The sequence below is a fragment of the Alternaria postmessia genome, assembly GCF_024291825.1.
Source record: "Alternaria postmessia strain BMP 2775 chromosome Unknown scaffold_6, whole genome shotgun sequence".
Classification (NCBI taxonomy): domain Eukaryota; kingdom Fungi; phylum Ascomycota; class Dothideomycetes; order Pleosporales; family Pleosporaceae; genus Alternaria; species Alternaria postmessia.
In genome coordinates, this window is record NW_026260079.1 from 45,929 (window position 1) to 61,864 (window position 15,936).

Below are 15,936 nucleotides of genomic sequence, written 5' to 3' on the forward strand. Positions count from 1 at the left end.
CTTTACCGGCTCCATACGTGTAACTCGCCAGTCTCATGCCTTGTCACATGTCACAAGTCATCTATTGACTCTTCTTGGAACCCCTCCTAGGCAAACCCGCCTTCCTCCGCGCCTTCCTGTCACCCTCAGCAAGCCACTGACTCGCCTTGACCATCTGTACCACATTGATCCATTGCTTGATAGCCATAAAGGGAGCCGAGGTAAGCATGCAGATCCACGGGACCGTCGAGTCCATCTTGTTAGCACGAGCCATCTCCATGGCTGCGGCGGAGAAAGGACTGGCGAAGAACATGGAGGGTTTAGGAGCGGCAGGCGAACCGGGCTGGATGGAGGATGGGTTGTTGAGGTCGGAGAACAGGGTGGGCGAGAGGAGCGGGGAGCTGAAAGAGAGGAGGTAGAGGGCGATGAAGAACATTTCGTTCATGAAGCAGAGGGTGAAGAGAACTTTCTGTCAAAGTTGTTAGTATATGCTTTGTGGCCTGTGCTACACACGAGATATCAGTCGGGTAGGACGTACGTTGTTGGAGTAATATTGCTTCATCAACCAACCCTTGCTCTCGTCCACGTTCTTGTGGCTCTGGTCGCTGCCACCCATGCTCAGGGTCGCGTACATGTGCATGTAGTGACTGGCCAGATCCAGCGAAATAAGGCCCTGGAAGACGATGCTGAAGCGAGGGAAAGCCTGCGCCAAGAAGACGAGCAAGCAGGTTGTTGTACACCTGTCCGTCACCATGTCTAGCACGGCACCAAACTTGGTGCTCTGCTCATATGCTCGGGCCGCGTATCCATCGAGCGCGTCGAGCAGGCAGGATATGCTGTAGAGGAGGGTGCATGTGCGCGGGTGGAGGGGCATGTAGTAGAGTGAAATCAAGGCGAGGAAGACGCGCGAGTATCCTGAGAGTCTGTTAGTCAGGTCGCCGTAACGTGAAAAGGACGCGCATACCAATCAGATTTGGGATGAAGAGGAAGATGTTCTCTTTTGCGCCCTCCTTCTCTGCCTGTGCAGGCCGCACTGCGGTGCCATTGCCGTTGACTCGCGTTTGTACTGATGCCATGGTTGCAAAGGTTGTGATTGTCTCGCCGTCTTCTCAAGTGCCTGCAATGCCGAAGTCCGCTATCACGACGTGTCTTTGTACACAGGTGTGCCCCGCTGCGCTTATTCGAAGGAGTCGAGGCTCGTATGCGCGCCTTGCTTATGCTCGGAGTACTAGGCTGCAGGAAATCGTCCGAGGATGACGTGGAACGATACGTATTCGCAGGCTGAGTATAAAACTACAGCGTAGTTGAAGGCGAGCGTGCTAAAAGCTAACAAACACTGTCGAGCTTGCAATAGCTGTTGAAGCTGAGCGGGTCCAGACTAGAAAGTTGTCGAATAAGCCGCCGATAAGCCGAGCTGATAACGAACCCTGTCGCAAATGCAGAAGTAGGAAGTGTGATTGCAAAAGAGTAAGGCCGAACGGTAGAAGCAGGTGATGTGAGTTTTGTTGAAAGGAGTGTACGTGTCAAAAACAGGTGGCAGTAAAGTAAGTGGTGCCTGGAAATTGAGGTAGCCCATAAATCTGCCATGTTCGTCCGCCAGCTCCCGGTTATCCGCCTAGACCAAAAAGGGGCTTGCTTGGCAGATGAGATCAATCAGACATCAGACCCATCATCGAGCGGACCAAACTACTTGCCTCCCTCAGTGAACAAACGTCTCTCGGAACGAGTATCGCTGGATGATGGCATCAGGCAGTACAGCAATAGCCTCACTTGATATGAATGATTACTGCATATTGATGCAAAGTGGTATCATTAGGATATACTTTCAGCCACGAAACTAACAACCAAAACATCTAGTCTTTGAAGCCCTTGAACGATCCAGTCTTCGCCGCAATCTTCTTGGACTTACTCTTCGCGTGAGCTTGCTTCTCCTTTGCTTTGCCGGTACTTAGGCCTCGATCAGCCTTGCCCTTCTTGAACAGCTTGCCTTCTGTTCGGACATCCTTCATCTCAAGCTTCTTTCGGTCCTTGCCGCTGAGCTTCTTCTTCTTCTCCTTGCCCTTGACCGATCCTCCGGCCTGCCCGTTGAGCGCGGCAGCACCCCTTTCCCTCTCTGCCATCTTGTCCTTCTCAGACTCGAACCATGTGCGTCTTGGTCGGGCCTTGATCTCATCTTCGTGCTGTATCAAGTTCTCACCTCGTTTGAGGTCACGCTCTGTGATACTCATGGCACGCTCCTCCTTCTCTTCAGCGAGAACCTCTTCAATCTCACCCTCGAGGTCCTTGATCTTCTTCATCCACCTGTCAGTCTCTTCGACAGGGACTTGCCGACTGACTACCTTGGCGCCCTGGTCGCGAGAAGCCTTGACAGCTTGCTTGACAACCTTGCGATCGGGTTCTGCGGCAAGCGTGCAGGCCCGACCACTTCGTCCAGCACGAGCGGTACGACCGACACGATGCAGGTAGATTTCGTGGCTCTGCGGTGCTTCGTAGTTGATGACTGTTGAGACGTTCTTGATATCAAGACCACGTGAGGCAACGTCGGTAGCCAGTAGGTAGGCCGACTTGCCTGAACGGAAGGCTTCTACGGATTGGATACGCTGTTGTTGTTAGTATTGTGTCATATCTCGGACGTTCTACAATTTCTTACCTGCTCTTGGCTCATGTTACCGTGGAGCTCGCTGGCTTTAAGCCCACACAGAGCAAAGACAACTCGCACCCTATGCGCCTCCTTCTTCTGCCTGAAGAAGACAATGACTTTCTCGGTGTAGATCTTTTCACAGATGTACATCAGGTACGCAAGTCTCTTGTCTTCTTTGCCTTGCCTCAATCGCACAAATTCTTGCGTCAAACCAGCTACAGTGTGCTTCTTGGCATCGACCATCAGACGCACCGGCTTGTCCATACCAATTTGAATCAGCTTGTCAACCGAACTTGTCATCGTAGCAGAGAAGAGCATGGTCTGTCGCGATTTTGGAATGGTGTTCAGGATCTCAGTCAGTTGGCTTTCGAAACCCTCTTCGAGCATACGATCAGCCTCATCGAGGACGAGAATCTCGAGATGCTCAACCTGGAAAGCAGCTGTGTTGTGCATGTGATCAATGAAACGACCAGGTGTGGCAATAACAACGTCTGGTCGTGTCTTCAGGACAGCTTCTTGGTCGCGCGTTGAGAAACCACCAGCCATTAGTGCGAAAGTGATGTCGGTGAAGGACGCAAGCTTGGTAGCGACGTTGAAACATTGCACCGCCAACTCACGCGTAGGCATAAAGATAGCGACACGAGTTGTAGGAACCTTCTTTGGGCGGTAGAGAAGACGCTCGAGGATAGGGATGAGGAAGGCGGCCGTTTTACCGGAACCAGTTTCGGCTCCTCCCACGACGTCCTTGCCTTGCATCGCAATGGGAACTGCTTTGTTCTGAATAGGCGTCGGCTCGGTGAAACCCACAGATGCCAAACCTCGTAGGATGGGTCGCGAGAGTGACATTGCTTGGAAGGACCCTGTGCTGCCTTTCGCGCCCTTCTTCTTCTTGATAGGTACGCTGTCTTCTGGCGCGAAGAAAGCAGCTGCCTTCTTAGCCTCAACAGCATCCTCTTGCTCACTCTCCACTTCGTCTTCTGTCTCGGCACCCTCGAGGTCCATGGGATGCGGTACGTGGGGTACCTCTGCTTCGTCGTCCGAGTCGTCCTCTTGGGAATTGCCTCCACTGCCCTCATCACCTGAGGCTTCTTCATCTTGATCCTCCTCGTCTTCAGAGTCGCTTGCTGCGCCCATGCCAAACCCGTCCTCGGCCATGAGCTCATCATCGTCGCCAAAACCCTCAAAATCACCGTTGACTGAGGCCTCTGGCGACTCCGCGTCTATGGCTGCTTGTGCGCTCTTCTTATTCCGTCTCCGCTCAATGATATCATCAACGTCGACTGCATTGCCCTTCTTCTGTGACTCCTGCGCTACTGTGCCATTGTCATTGCCCCAGCCATCGAACTCCTCTACAAAGCCAGTGTCTATGTCGCCGACTGCGAACTCGAAGTCGCTAGCAATGTCGTCGTTCTGTTCGACGTCTTCGCCTGGTGTTGGCATCGCATCACCATCTTCTTCGAGCTCTGGTTCGGCGTCGGCTTGTTTCCCCTTCTTTCCCTTCTTCTTATCCTTCTTTGCTTTCTTGGACGCGACCTCTTTGGGCTTCACGTTGAGGTCTGGATCTTCGGTGTATTTCCTCTTCTTCCCGGCTCCAGCTAGTTTGGCCGTCGCCGCAGCGGCGTCGTCGGCGCCACCGTCGTCGGAAACATCGTCGTGGTCGGAGATTGTGAAGATGAAATCGTCGTCAAGATCTGGTGCCATAATTGCGTGATATCAATATGAATCGTCACGTTTATGAAAGTTCAGCACTTACAAGCGTCGCAAAAAAAGTTCGGGCCCGGGGGATCTGTGCTCAGCGCACCCCTGTCGCGCTAAGCAGCGTCGCCGCAACCACTACGAGGAGGTGGGTCTCGAACTTGTAGCGAACACCATACCATACCGCGTCGTGAAGATACTTGCACCCTTCTAATTGGTTAGCACGTTTGTTGCGAACACTACGCCTGCTGCGGCCGCTCTCGTGTAGAGATCGTCTAAACTCGGGAGCTGCGCAGCTCGTGACTAGCGTGTTGACTGCCTATCAGGCATCCTTGGATCAGAGACATTTGCGGCAAACGAACATGGTCCAATGACAACTGACGACTCACGCCTTTCCACGATACTGGATGTCGCAATAATTTGAAGCCGCCCTGTTGTAGAGTAGCTTGCCTTGTAATTACTCTTATGTGGCCACTGCAACTGCTAACCTTCATCCAATAACCTATCTATTGAGTAGTCAACCATGCGTCAGGCTGGCAACATGTGCGGGTTCATACTTCGAAATTCCAGGCTACTGACTTCCTACAAACGAACGGAAGACCTCCCATGAGTCACTGCCTATCAATTCAAGTGAAGAATCAGGCACCCATGCCGCCTTCCGGCATCGCTATACTGATGTCAGCTGCAGCCTCAGCCTCGTATAACTAGCCTTGTCAGTCAATCCTCAGTCTTTAAACCTCCACTGTCACACTCCTTACTCTGATCGGCCGCTTTAGCCATAACGATCAACTGAGATTGCAACACTACGTCACTGACCACAACGTCACACAATGCCTAAAGCCGTCAAACCACCCTTAACGAGCAGCCGAGTCCTACGATCTCATACCAGACAAGCAGCTACAAAAGCCGCCCCAACGAAGGTCACCAAGAAACGTCGCCCGCGTGCAGATCCCTGGGCGAAGAAGCGCAAGCCAAACCCCAGTCCCAAGCCACGCAAACCACCGCCAACCGACTTCACATGCCGCATTTGCATCGAGGAGAAACCTACAGACCAATTCGTAGGATGGGTTCCTCCAAAGCGCGGTCGCTGGCGACCAACAGACGTCCCATTCGCCTGTGTCGCCCATCTAGCCCGTAACCCCAGCAAACGGAAAGTCGACTCCGTCTGTAAAACATGCATTGGGCGCTTTCTCTCTGCCAAGATGGATACACTAGGCGTACGAACAATCAACAACGGCTGTCTAGAACCTGGTTGCTCAGTACCCTGGTCCCACGACTTCGTCTTACGCTATATGCCGCCCGGCGCTCCACTGGAGAAATTCAACATGGAAATGCTGGAGGTGTGGAAAGAAACTGCAAGTCCAGCACCACTCACTTGTCCATCGCCGATGTGCAATGCAATTGGTCTACCAGACACGGCAGCGGCGGGGTACCCGCAAGTTACTTGTCACGAGTGTGCGTTCCGATCTTGCGCCCAGTGCCTTGTTGCTTGGCATAAAGATGTTACATGTGCGGAGTATGCGGCCAAGCATGTCGACGAGAAGATAAGTGAAGAGGAAAAAGACACACTCAAGTATATGCAAAAGTTGGATGGAAAGAGGTGTCCGAACTGTCAGTTGGTCATTGAAAAGGATGGGGGATGTGATAGTATGGTGAGTGAGGTCCACTTCTCATCTTTCTCGTTTCAGATCATCTTTGGCTAACGGAGCGGACTAGTTCTGTGTAGGTTGCCACAAGTACTTCAACTGGGCCAGTGCCGCTTCAGCCTTGACCGGTGCTAAGAGAGCCGAAGTGCCTTACATTCGTGACATGCCTTACTGGCAGAATGTCGGTACTGTTACTTGCGAAATGGACGGTATCCTTGGACTGGGTGGTACTGCCGGTACTGTTGCTGTCACATCATGAGTGGTCATCACTCAGTGTTGGGGAAACATGGTTACGACTGATATGATTACGATGCGACATACATTGCTACATGATTTGTAATTGCGACATGCGTACAGAACACCCCGGTGTGGGTTGTTTCAGGCTTGAGTATGTGTGGTGGTATCTTTATCGAATCATGTTGTGCATAACATTTATTACATCACATTTCTGAATACACGAAGACATCATTCTTGAATCTGTCGAAGCCCCTAGGCTTCAAATGTTTTAGATTTCTGGTGTACAGAGTTTGCGTATTAGTTACAGAATCCCGATTCGCGGCCACGAATACCCTTCTTTCCTCGTGTGGTGTAAAGCAAATTGATCGCTCCCCTTGGTGATTGTGACTCCATTGCGTGGACGAATACCACCTGTCCCGCTATTCACAAACGCCATGTGATGCATTTTGAACGCCAGCCAACGTCAACTAGAGAACGGGGGTGATGCATTAAGTAAAGTGTGCGTGATCAAACCTTCTTGTAGTGTTTTTGTGACTCGCTTGGGTGCAGTCTTTTCCTACTTTTTTTCTGGTTTTGTTTGTTAGAGGCCCTCGGATGTACTGATACGCACCTGATGCGGCGTCGAGTCGCAACTCCGGAGGCGTCTCTAGTCGATGAGGACCTGCGTGATCAGGCAGGCAGGTTGCTAACGAGCCGCACCTTCGGTAGTGCAGGCAGAACTGAAATGAAGAAGAATGTCAGAAAACCCATGGGATATCAAGTGAATGATAGAGAAGAGAAATAGCGAACATGTGCTAGCTTAGCTGAGAGGGAGCTTATGCTGCCGTTGGAGTAGGCACTCCATTGGTAGCAAGCTCGGACTGTCGACGCTTTGCTGCTGAATGCTCGCTGTCCTATATCAGCACAATGGTTAGCATGGTAACGTAAGATTGCTCTCTGGCGCGGGCGAGCGTCGAGAGGATTTGAGGAGGTGGGAGTCACGCACGTCAAGGCCTGTATCGGCGAAGTGGCGCTTAGCACTTTTCGCGTCCTTCTTCTTCTTGTCTTTGCTAGGCTTCTTCGGTCGAGTCTCTCCCTTCTCGAAAACGTCATCGGGAAGCGCAGTGCTAGCAAGTCAGCAGAGGTCTGGGCATGAGTGAAGGTGGGGGTCTTACTTGCGGGTATGAACCACCTTGACCGACATCGTTTTGTCGTCGTAGAGGTCGGAGTCAGTGATATAGCTCCTGAACTGACTCACTGGATAGGAGATATCGAGCGACTTTGTAGCATCTACACAAACAGTCAGAGATAGGTGAGAGATTTGGCAAACTAAGTATACTCACCTGGAGGTAGAGTGAGACCGATGTAGAAAGTAGTCGTGTAGATAATGTGGGTGTCGCCATTGGCTGGCTCCGTCCCCTCAGCAGGTACTTCAGATGCTGGTATCATATAGTCAAGCGAACCCTGCGTGACCTCATGAAATTGATCGTCTTTGCAGCGATGGTACCGTTCAAAGTATTTGATGTAAGGGCGCGCTGTATCGATGCCCGTCTGTCCATCATCGATGCCCTTGACAATGTGACGAATCTTCGATTGCACGAGTCCGGAGAAGGTGGAGTTAGCTTCCTTGCTGCGACTCGCGGCCACGACACTGAGGTAGTACTTGTGGTCTTTGGTAAAGAAGGAATGTCGCTCAAAGAGGGAATCCCAGTCCTTGGCACCTGAGAAGATGTGTTGTAAGATCTTGTCCGCTCGTCCGAACTCTTCCTTCATGATGCGCAGTGTCGATGGCATCACCGTGTGGGTAGCGCACATGGAAGGGAATGCAGGTGTAATTATAGGCATGAGGTGAGCTCGGTCACCACCGTAGACCTGGGGGTTCCATACACGAAGACCCAAGTCGCCCTCTTCGATGTGTTTCAGCATAACGGGTCGCGGCCAGGTCCACTTGTACATCAAGCTGAAGAACTTGGAAACGATAGTAGCGCCGTTGGCCATGGGATATAGCTGACAGATACGCGCAACCATGATAGCCCACGCGACACCACCAGGGTATCCGAAGACTGCTCCATAGATGCCGCGGCGGTTCGACCAGAGTTTGATGGCCCTCAGCGCGTGTCGAAAGCTGACCTTTTGTGGCACCGCGTCCAGGAGCTCGTTGGTTACTCGTGTGCCATTGACGCTCCGTGTCGCTGACTCGCTGAGACCCTCCAGGTCCTTCTTTTCAATCGTCTCCATAGTCCTGGGTATCGACGACCTCTTGGGCAGAGACGTGAATAGTAGATCTATGCTCACACCGCGATATTCCATCTTGATAATCGGCACAAAGGCATCTTCGACGGGCACGAATTCGGTGATGTCTTCCGTGTTTGACATTTCTTTGAAGGTCGGAGGGAAGTTTTTGAAGAATTCGTCGATGGTGACGAACTTGGGCGCGACAACGAGAGTATCGATATCCGACGTGGGACCGTGGACGCCGAGAGCGTAACTACCAAAAGTGAAGATCTTGCCGCCGGCAGCATCGAGGACGGACTGCTGAACACCCTTTTGTTTGCCGACGCGACGGACGAACTCTTCGACGACTTTCTGGATGTGCTCAATCACCTCCTCCCTGACAAGATTAGCTTGGCGCAATCGTGTGCCGAACGGCTATCTTACCTCCTGCGGTTGCCTTCGGGAGTCTCGAAGACATTCTCAGCTTTAAGTGTTTCGATAAGCTTGTCGTTCAGCTTGATGTCGTGTTCGGTGGGCGCGGCCTCGGAGATGGCGCTGGTGACACCAAACTGCCGGGTGGGCTTCTTCTGACCGTCCATGGTGAAAGTCGAGAGTCGGGGCTGCAGAGTCGCGCAACTTCGGGGGTGCTGCGGCGAGCGGCGCGAAGGAAGTTGCAATCAATGCGCGTGTCGAGGAGGTTTGTCGTGAGAGGCGGCTGGGAAATGAGTGTAATGAAAGATTCAGCGCTCCCACATGGCGACGCGATCTTTCCCGAGTTGCAGTCTGGAAAGTGAATGCGACATCAGAAGTCGAGGATGCATCTGTCTTGGGAGCAGCCCGTTGCCAAGCCCCTAATAATGCGCCACTGTGGCTCAACACCAGCATTGACGCGTCCCCAGCGTATCTTCAACACGCCTCACTAATCCACCATCAGACATGGCAACATCATTACCGGCACATCTCACTTACAAGACTGCGCTGGTCTTGCTACCTCCATCTAGCATTGCTGCGCCAATCGATCGAGTTCGAGGTATATACGACAAGCATTTCAAGCGATGGCCTGCACACATCAATCTGTTATACCCATTTTTATCTGAGCCTTCTGAGCCTAGTGGGCATGGCAACGGCTCGCAGTCAACTCTCAAGCCCGACATACGTGCACGTATTGTAAGCGCCATCAAAGACATACGACCATTCCAGATATCACTCGAGGCGGATCCTCCAGGGGTTTTTCACCACGGGCCCAATAGCACAACTGTTTGGTTGGGTCCTACCACCCAGAGTGTCCAACAGCTTCACGCGGCCCTGCAGAAAGAATTCCCCGAAGTAAACGCAGACCGACGGCCTTTTACGCCTCACCTTTCTGTGGGGCAAGCGAAGAGCCAGGTTCGCGTGGAAAAGCTCAAGATGTTGACCACAAAAACAGTGATGGATCACACATTGCTCACAAGTGGGTTACTAGAGAAACCAGTGTTTGCCCACCTCGAAGAAGCCATACCTATAGCTCTAAATTGGGACGTTGAGTATGTATACGTCATTGAACGCCATGGCAGCAAAGATCGTTTCAAGGTAGTTGAGGCTATCAAATTGGCCGAAAGATAGTATCACGTCGTTGTAGGGAATAATCGAGCACCTCCCACTAGGCAGCCATTCAAGGGCGTTCGATTCTGCCCTTCAATCAAGTGGCGTAGTTCGCGGAACTAGTTCTTGGCAAAGAAGTCTTTGATCTCCGCATCAAGCCATTTTGCATCTTCCGTGGATTGACCTGGCCCACCAGCCCTGTGTCGATGGTCAGCTCCAAGCACGCGTTCATTCTGGGGAAAGGGACATACCAGTGGCCCCATATAGAGGGGAATATCTTCAGTGTTCCAACGCCCGGCTTCATATTCTGGACCTCAATCTCAGAATCTTCTGGTGGGAAGTAAAGATCCGTCTTCGCTGGCAGGACTAGTGTCTTCGCCTTGATACCGTTCATCGCTTTCTCAAAGTCGCCATCGTACGGCTCTTGTTGCGAGCAATCAGCAGCCTGCCATGTATGCGCCATGACTAGCATATTCTCTGGGTCCTTGGAAAGCGCCCAAGCTTCCCAGAAGTTGACAAGAAAGTCGTCCAGATTCTTGAACCCGAGCGTAGGTGCGGTCTCGTATAGTTTCTCACGATAGAATGCTTGAGAGAAGCCCCAGCCGGCGTACACGCGTCCAAGAGCCTTCAATCCAGCTTCTCGGGTTTCGGATGAGAAAGTCATGTTCTTTCCCTGAGCAGTTTGTAGATCTGGCTTTGCGACACCTGCGGAGCTTGTCCCTAGAGCGGCGTACAAGGCGCTCTTGACACCTTCTAGGAAAACCTGGTTATGCAGGCTCGTTTTTGCGCTCCCACAGAATGGTACTGCAAGATCCATGAAGTCAGGAAACTGCGTCGCCCATTGATACGTCTGTCCCGCGCCCATGGACCAACCAAGAACAGCACGAGCATGCTTCACGCCCAGATGTTTAGTAACAAGCTCATGCTGCGCTCGTATGTTGTCGTAAAATAGCACTTCTGGAAATGGGCGGAGATCTGGCATATTTGATGGCGACGACGACTGGCCATTGCCGAACAATGCAGGCATGATGATGTAGTACTGGGAAGGGTTAAGTGTCTTGTCCGAGCCTGTAAGCCAGATATTGTCGGATATCGCTATACGGTGGAATCAGCAGCGTTCCAACTAAGCTCCAATTGAACTGCACATACTCCCAGAATACCATGTTGGGTATATGACAGCCGGAAGCGATGGGTCTCCTAGCGTCTTGTAGGCGATAAACGCATCTGGTATCTCTCCACCAGACTTGAGCTTGAAGTTCCCAAGCTTATAGATTTGGTAATCATCACCCGAGGACATTGTGTTTGGAATATGTTCAGAGGATGGAATTGTAGACAGCTATGGACAGCAGAAGTCAAACGTCAGACAGATTATCGTGCACGGTCGCGCAGCATATCTATAAGCTTCCTTCTCACCTCTTCCAGCTTCCGTGATAGGACTGCCACTTAGCACTGGTGTCGTTATCGTTGATGGCGGGGTAGCTGGAAGGTATGGTGGGGTACATGACGTTACCAATCACGGTCATTGCTGGAAACCGCCGAGTGTAACCGTGGAGATGACAACAGTTAAACGTTCCATACGGGCCAAGAACATACGTCTGTTAATAGCTTCAGTTCACACAGCAGTTTCTGAATCCCTGCAGTCATCGCAAGAAGTTTACGATGGGGGCCTGAAAAGTCTCGGTACACTTCCGCGGCTATCCTCATGTCTCTATGCAGGCTCGGAATTATATCCGCCAATTGCCGTAGAGCACCTTTCTTGCGCGATTGATCATCCTTGACTAAACAGCAGCTACAATGTCGACGTATAAGAACATCATTCCCGTGATCACTAGTAGAGCCAAGCTCAGCCACCAAATCCGCAGAACCATCGCAACGTCCCATCACAAGTTTTTGCTACGCCCCTCTTCCACAATGGCATCTGGACGAGCAGACGCCGAAAAGGAAATCAAACGCAATCCTCACGGCGACTTCAAAGCTGTCGAAGCCTCCCGCCCACCCTTTGACGCAACATCATCGTTCCACTACACGCAAACCCCAAAGCCCGACTGGAAAACCGGATCTGGTCCCAATGAGCCCTCCAGTTTGGAAAAGTCACACCGTTCTATCAACCCTTATGAGGAAGGCAGACCTGTAGTACACAACTACAAGCTACTCATTTCCGCGATTGTACCCCGCCCCATTGGTTTCGTCTCAACAATCAGTGCAGATGGGAAATCCACAAACCTTGCTCCGTTCAGCTACTTTAACCTCGTAAACCATGATCCACCAATGTTCGTTTTGGGATTTGCCGGTGGGATGGATAAAGCGAAGGATACACTAAAGAATCTCATTGAGACCAAGGAGGCTGTCATCAACATCATCACTGAGGAGTACATCGAAGCGGCCAACTATACGAGTATAAACGCGCCAGTCGGTGTGAGTGAGTGGGCGTTCAGTGGGTTGCATGCGGAGAAGAGCAAGTATGTTAAGCCTGATCGCGTGAAAGAGGCCGTGTTCAGTATTGAAGGAAAGCTTGTTGATACGGTGGAATGGACAAGCAAGAATCCTGCTACGCCTGACAAAAAGACGGGTGTTACAGCGTTTGTGGAAGGGGTGAACTTTTGGGTTAGGGAAGATGCTATTGATGAGCAGGGCGTGCTTGTTGATCCTGCTGTGCTTAAGCCGGTCTCTAGGCTGGGTGGAATTACGTATGCGAGAGTGACCCAGGCGTTCGAGCTCCCGAGACCGGATTATGAGGAAGTCACCAAAGATCCCGAGGTTGCGAAGCTGGCGCAGCCGAAGGGTGAGAGTCAACTGTAGTAGGGCTAAGGTCTGCTTGGTATTTGTTGACTTCTTCTACGGTCTCTGAGCAAACGAGATATTGATGGAATAGATGCAGAAGATAGACGGCGAACAATAGATGCGAATTTGTGAAGAACATGCCTTTCATTTCGGGATCCAGGCGTCTAAAGAAAAGAATTCGAGGTATCATACTAAAACTCAACTACAAACATGGGCATCATGCTTCCTCTTAACCAAACCACATCCCAGCAAAGGGCAGCCAATAGAAGGTGTAACAGCATACTCTATAAAGCCCAATCTTACCCATCACCCTTGCGCAATTCACCCCGACGTTCACAGAGCCATGACACCCGCAAAGGCCGCAGCAACACCGGCACCCATCATGCCGACCATGTTACCCATAGCCGCACCAGTCTCACTTGGGCCCGAGCTCGCACTGGCACCCGTCGCACCACCCGATCCCGACCTGGTTGTAGACGCAGTAGTGCCGTTCTCGCCTAGAATAGCCTGGTTGACCAGCCTCTGAACTTCGGCGTTGTAGCTGTCGTAGTAGCTCTTGATGTCGCTCGGGAGCGCACTGTACCACGCTGGTGTCTCGGAGAAAGTCTCAAGCGCACCGACTTTGGTAACTTCGCTGGGAATGGAGTATGAGGCTGTAGCGACAAAGGATGCGAGACCCTTGTGGGCAGATGCTGCAGCAGAGAGAGCGGAGCCTTGGGTGAGGGATGCGAGGCCCATTGAGACTTCGTTGAGGACTGAGGAGGCGTAGCCGTCGGCCTGAATAAATAGGTTAGCTTTAGAGATTTGAGAAAGAGGACGCGTAGATCGGGGAACGTACGTTTGTGAGAACCTCGCCCAGATTGGTGGGAATAGGTGTGGTGATAATAGCGAACTCAGCGACGGCAGTGCCAGCGGCAGCGAGGATTGCGAGATTCTTGAACTGCATTTTTACGGTATTGTGAATTGATTCAACGCGTAGTGGGTGATTTCTAGAGAAATGACGTCCGAAGTCAAAGTGGACTGAAGGATACAGAAAAAGCGAATGATTGACACGAGGCAAAAGCGAGAAGGTAGGAGTGAGCAAGCGCGTGGGAGAGCAGCTGGCCTCCACTTATGTATACTTCAATATTGTGCATCAACACAGAACACGAATGCTCCGCCACGAAACTCGGTTCCCGAGCATGGGTAATCATGTCAGCCCGTCATCTTGCCGTTGCGCTGTCTTGGATCGTATTTCTTTTAAAAGTAGCGCGACCGTTGAGAAGGGCTTACTAGTACAGTAATCTAGAAATCTGTTCAACGTCTCCATGATCAGCAGTTCCACGCAAACCATCAATCGGGACCCACATCCAAGATCAACGACACGCGTTCGATGCGCAAACTGCGAAGAGGCAATCTGAGGGGTTTCGGATGATATTCAGGGGCGGTGTCTTGGGGGCCATGGGGGTGTGCGGCGTTAGCTTCGTTTAGAGTGGATTGCATTAGCGGCTGTTTTGTCCAGAACAAGCTTCCTTGCTGACGGCCAGGCCTCCCACCATGTCCATAAATACTCGGCACGCAATTGTACAGCCTCAGGATCCGAATCGGGGATCCCTAAACCCGCCTACTCCACTTCTCTTACAGCAGTGGTGGTCATGATGCCTTCACCGCTGTTCTTCTTTCCCGTGGTCTCACGTTCCTCGCTGGAAGCAATACTCTCGACTTGCGCATGCTGAGAGGGGGCCGTCTTTCCCTCTTTCCAGCCTAGAAAAGCGAAGCCAATAATAACCACTAGCCAGTAAAGATTGTATGAAATGACGGACCCGTACGTTGCGCTGTTCTGCCAGCCAAAGAGCGAGTTGAAGATACCCCAACTGAGACGAAATCGTTAGCGATAAGACTCAACCAGACTGAGACATTTACTCACCCGCCGTCACCATTCTCCAGTGGCGAACAACACTGTCGTAGCAGTCAGCACACAAACCCAGAAGACCAGTAATGACCAAAACTTACGTTGACGTGCCAAACACTCTTCCTGATGTCGTAGCTACCCGGCCCTGCACCTGCTTCTGCTGCACCTTCTCCAGCAAGCTTGACCCAAGCATTCTGTTCAAGATTCCAGACACCTTTGGAGAACAGGCCGGCCGCTACGAGGTAAAGGAAGCATGTGGAGATGACGAGGAAGATCTGCAGAGAGGTTTTGTTGCCACCCTTGTAGATGAGAAATCCGACCAAGGCACCTGCACCAAGACCACAAATGACGGCGAGAGGAAAGCTGGTCGCCGGTGCGCCCAGTCCGACACCTGCAATAAACCTGGTTGACTACTTAGCATCTACTATTCAGGGTGAACAGAAGTACTTACAATACTGCCTCAATACCCTCGCGGAGCACAGTAACGAAGGGCAGAATGAACATGGCGTACTTTTCAGTCCATCGCTTTAGTCTGCCCTTGATGGGTAGTTTCGAGTCCTTTTGTTCGAGGACCTTGGAAATCTTCACACGCCACTTATCCTGCAGCTTGCTAACACGGAGTAGGGCAGCTCCCATTAGAGTGATGATGACGCTTGCAAGAATCGCGAAAGCGCCCTCCCAAATGTTTTCTGCCTTGTCGAAGGTATTGCGTCCAGCCGTGTAGAAAGTACCAATGACTCCAGCACAGATGACTAGACAGATCAGAATACCCGCGCCGACACCGTACCAGACCTGTCGAACAAGTCGCTTGTGAACAATAGCATCATGTTCAGGGCCAAGAGTTTGCTTGAGGAACGCGAGAAGCACGGAGACGATAATGCTCGTTTCCAGACACTCTCGGAAGCAGATGAAGAAAACTTGGTTGAAGTTAGACAAAGACGGTGTTACTCATGTTACGAAGTCAATGATGACGGTTCTTGCAGACGCACCTGGCACAGCAAAGACGTTTGGCATCTTGAACAGACTACCAGATTTGCTGAATCTGTTGTTTCCGCTGGAGTATAGATAAAGGACAAAGGAGGGGATCTAATCAGATGAAGGGACATGCAGAGACTCCCGAAGAAGAGGGTGTGCTAACATGTGCCTACCGTTCGTATAGATGGCGCTAGACAACAGCCGAAAGTCGGGCATGCACGACGACCCTGCTTGTGAATTTGAGTTTACCTCCCGATATCACGACGGACCGATCATGCTTCAGGATAGCTGTGTTGCTGCCGCCGCATCAATAAGAT

At 51.6% G+C, this 15,936-nt stretch overlaps 9 protein-coding genes across 9 annotated transcripts; 3 read left to right on the forward strand and 6 right to left on the reverse strand.

Moving 5' to 3' along the window:
* Nucleotides 1–61: 61 nt before the first annotated feature.
* On the reverse strand, nt 62–1,055 carry J4E82_001522 (uncharacterized protein; the record flags this gene model as incomplete). The annotated part of the gene is made up of 3 exons (XM_051727832.1): nt 62–448; nt 518–894; nt 944–1,055. 3 exons carry the CDS (start codon nt 1,053–1,055, stop codon nt 62–64), a joined length of 876 nt encoding a protein of 291 aa, XP_051592187.1.
* Nucleotides 1,056–1,832: 777 nt separating this feature from the next.
* On the reverse strand, nt 1,833–4,321 carry DRS1 (nucleolar DEAD-box protein required for synthesis of 60S ribosomal subunit; the record flags this gene model as incomplete). The annotated part of the gene is made up of 2 exons (XM_051727833.1): nt 1,833–2,579; nt 2,630–4,321. The coding sequence occupies 2 exons, from the start codon at nt 4,319–4,321 to the stop codon at nt 1,833–1,835; spliced, it is 2,439 nt and encodes an 812-aa protein (XP_051592188.1).
* Nucleotides 4,322–5,145: 824 nt separating this feature from the next.
* Nucleotides 5,146–6,220, forward strand: J4E82_001524 (uncharacterized protein; the record flags this gene model as incomplete). The annotated part of the gene is made up of 2 exons (XM_051727834.1): nt 5,146–5,967; nt 6,032–6,220. The coding sequence occupies 2 exons, from the start codon at nt 5,146–5,148 to the stop codon at nt 6,218–6,220; spliced, it is 1,011 nt and encodes a 336-aa protein (XP_051592189.1).
* An 888-nt stretch (nt 6,221–7,108) lies between these two features.
* On the reverse strand, nt 7,109–8,990 carry J4E82_001525 (uncharacterized protein; the record flags this gene model as incomplete). The annotated part of the gene is made up of 4 exons (XM_051727835.1): nt 7,109–7,304; nt 7,353–7,467; nt 7,521–8,788; nt 8,836–8,990. The coding sequence occupies 4 exons, from the start codon at nt 8,988–8,990 to the stop codon at nt 7,109–7,111; spliced, it is 1,734 nt and encodes a 577-aa protein (XP_051592190.1).
* A 337-nt stretch (nt 8,991–9,327) lies between these two features.
* Nucleotides 9,328–9,993, forward strand: J4E82_001526 (uncharacterized protein; the record flags this gene model as incomplete). The annotated part of the gene is made up of 1 exon (XM_051727836.1): nt 9,328–9,993. One exon carries the CDS (start codon nt 9,328–9,330, stop codon nt 9,991–9,993), a length of 666 nt encoding a protein of 221 aa, XP_051592191.1.
* A 98-nt stretch (nt 9,994–10,091) lies between these two features.
* Nucleotides 10,092–11,269, reverse strand: J4E82_001527 (uncharacterized protein; the record flags this gene model as incomplete). The annotated part of the gene is made up of 3 exons (XM_051727837.1): nt 10,092–10,170; nt 10,224–11,067; nt 11,122–11,269. 3 exons carry the CDS (start codon nt 11,267–11,269, stop codon nt 10,092–10,094), a joined length of 1,071 nt encoding a protein of 356 aa, XP_051592192.1.
* A 614-nt stretch (nt 11,270–11,883) lies between these two features.
* J4E82_001528 (uncharacterized protein) lies at nt 11,884–12,771 on the forward strand (the record flags this gene model as incomplete). The annotated part of the gene is made up of 1 exon (XM_051727838.1): nt 11,884–12,771. One exon carries the CDS (start codon nt 11,884–11,886, stop codon nt 12,769–12,771), a length of 888 nt encoding a protein of 295 aa, XP_051592193.1.
* Nucleotides 12,772–13,086: 315 nt separating this feature from the next.
* J4E82_001529 (uncharacterized protein) lies at nt 13,087–13,699 on the reverse strand (the record flags this gene model as incomplete). Its single annotated transcript, XM_051727839.1, has 2 exons — nt 13,087–13,530; nt 13,592–13,699. The coding sequence occupies 2 exons, from the start codon at nt 13,697–13,699 to the stop codon at nt 13,087–13,089; spliced, it is 552 nt and encodes a 183-aa protein (XP_051592194.1).
* Nucleotides 13,700–14,356: 657 nt separating this feature from the next.
* J4E82_001530 (uncharacterized protein) lies at nt 14,357–15,658 on the reverse strand (the record flags this gene model as incomplete). The annotated part of the gene is made up of 5 exons (XM_051727840.1): nt 14,357–14,606; nt 14,660–14,691; nt 14,746–15,046; nt 15,096–15,561; nt 15,634–15,658. 5 exons carry the CDS (start codon nt 15,656–15,658, stop codon nt 14,357–14,359), a joined length of 1,074 nt encoding a protein of 357 aa, XP_051592195.1.
* Nucleotides 15,659–15,936: the final 278 nt, after the last annotated feature.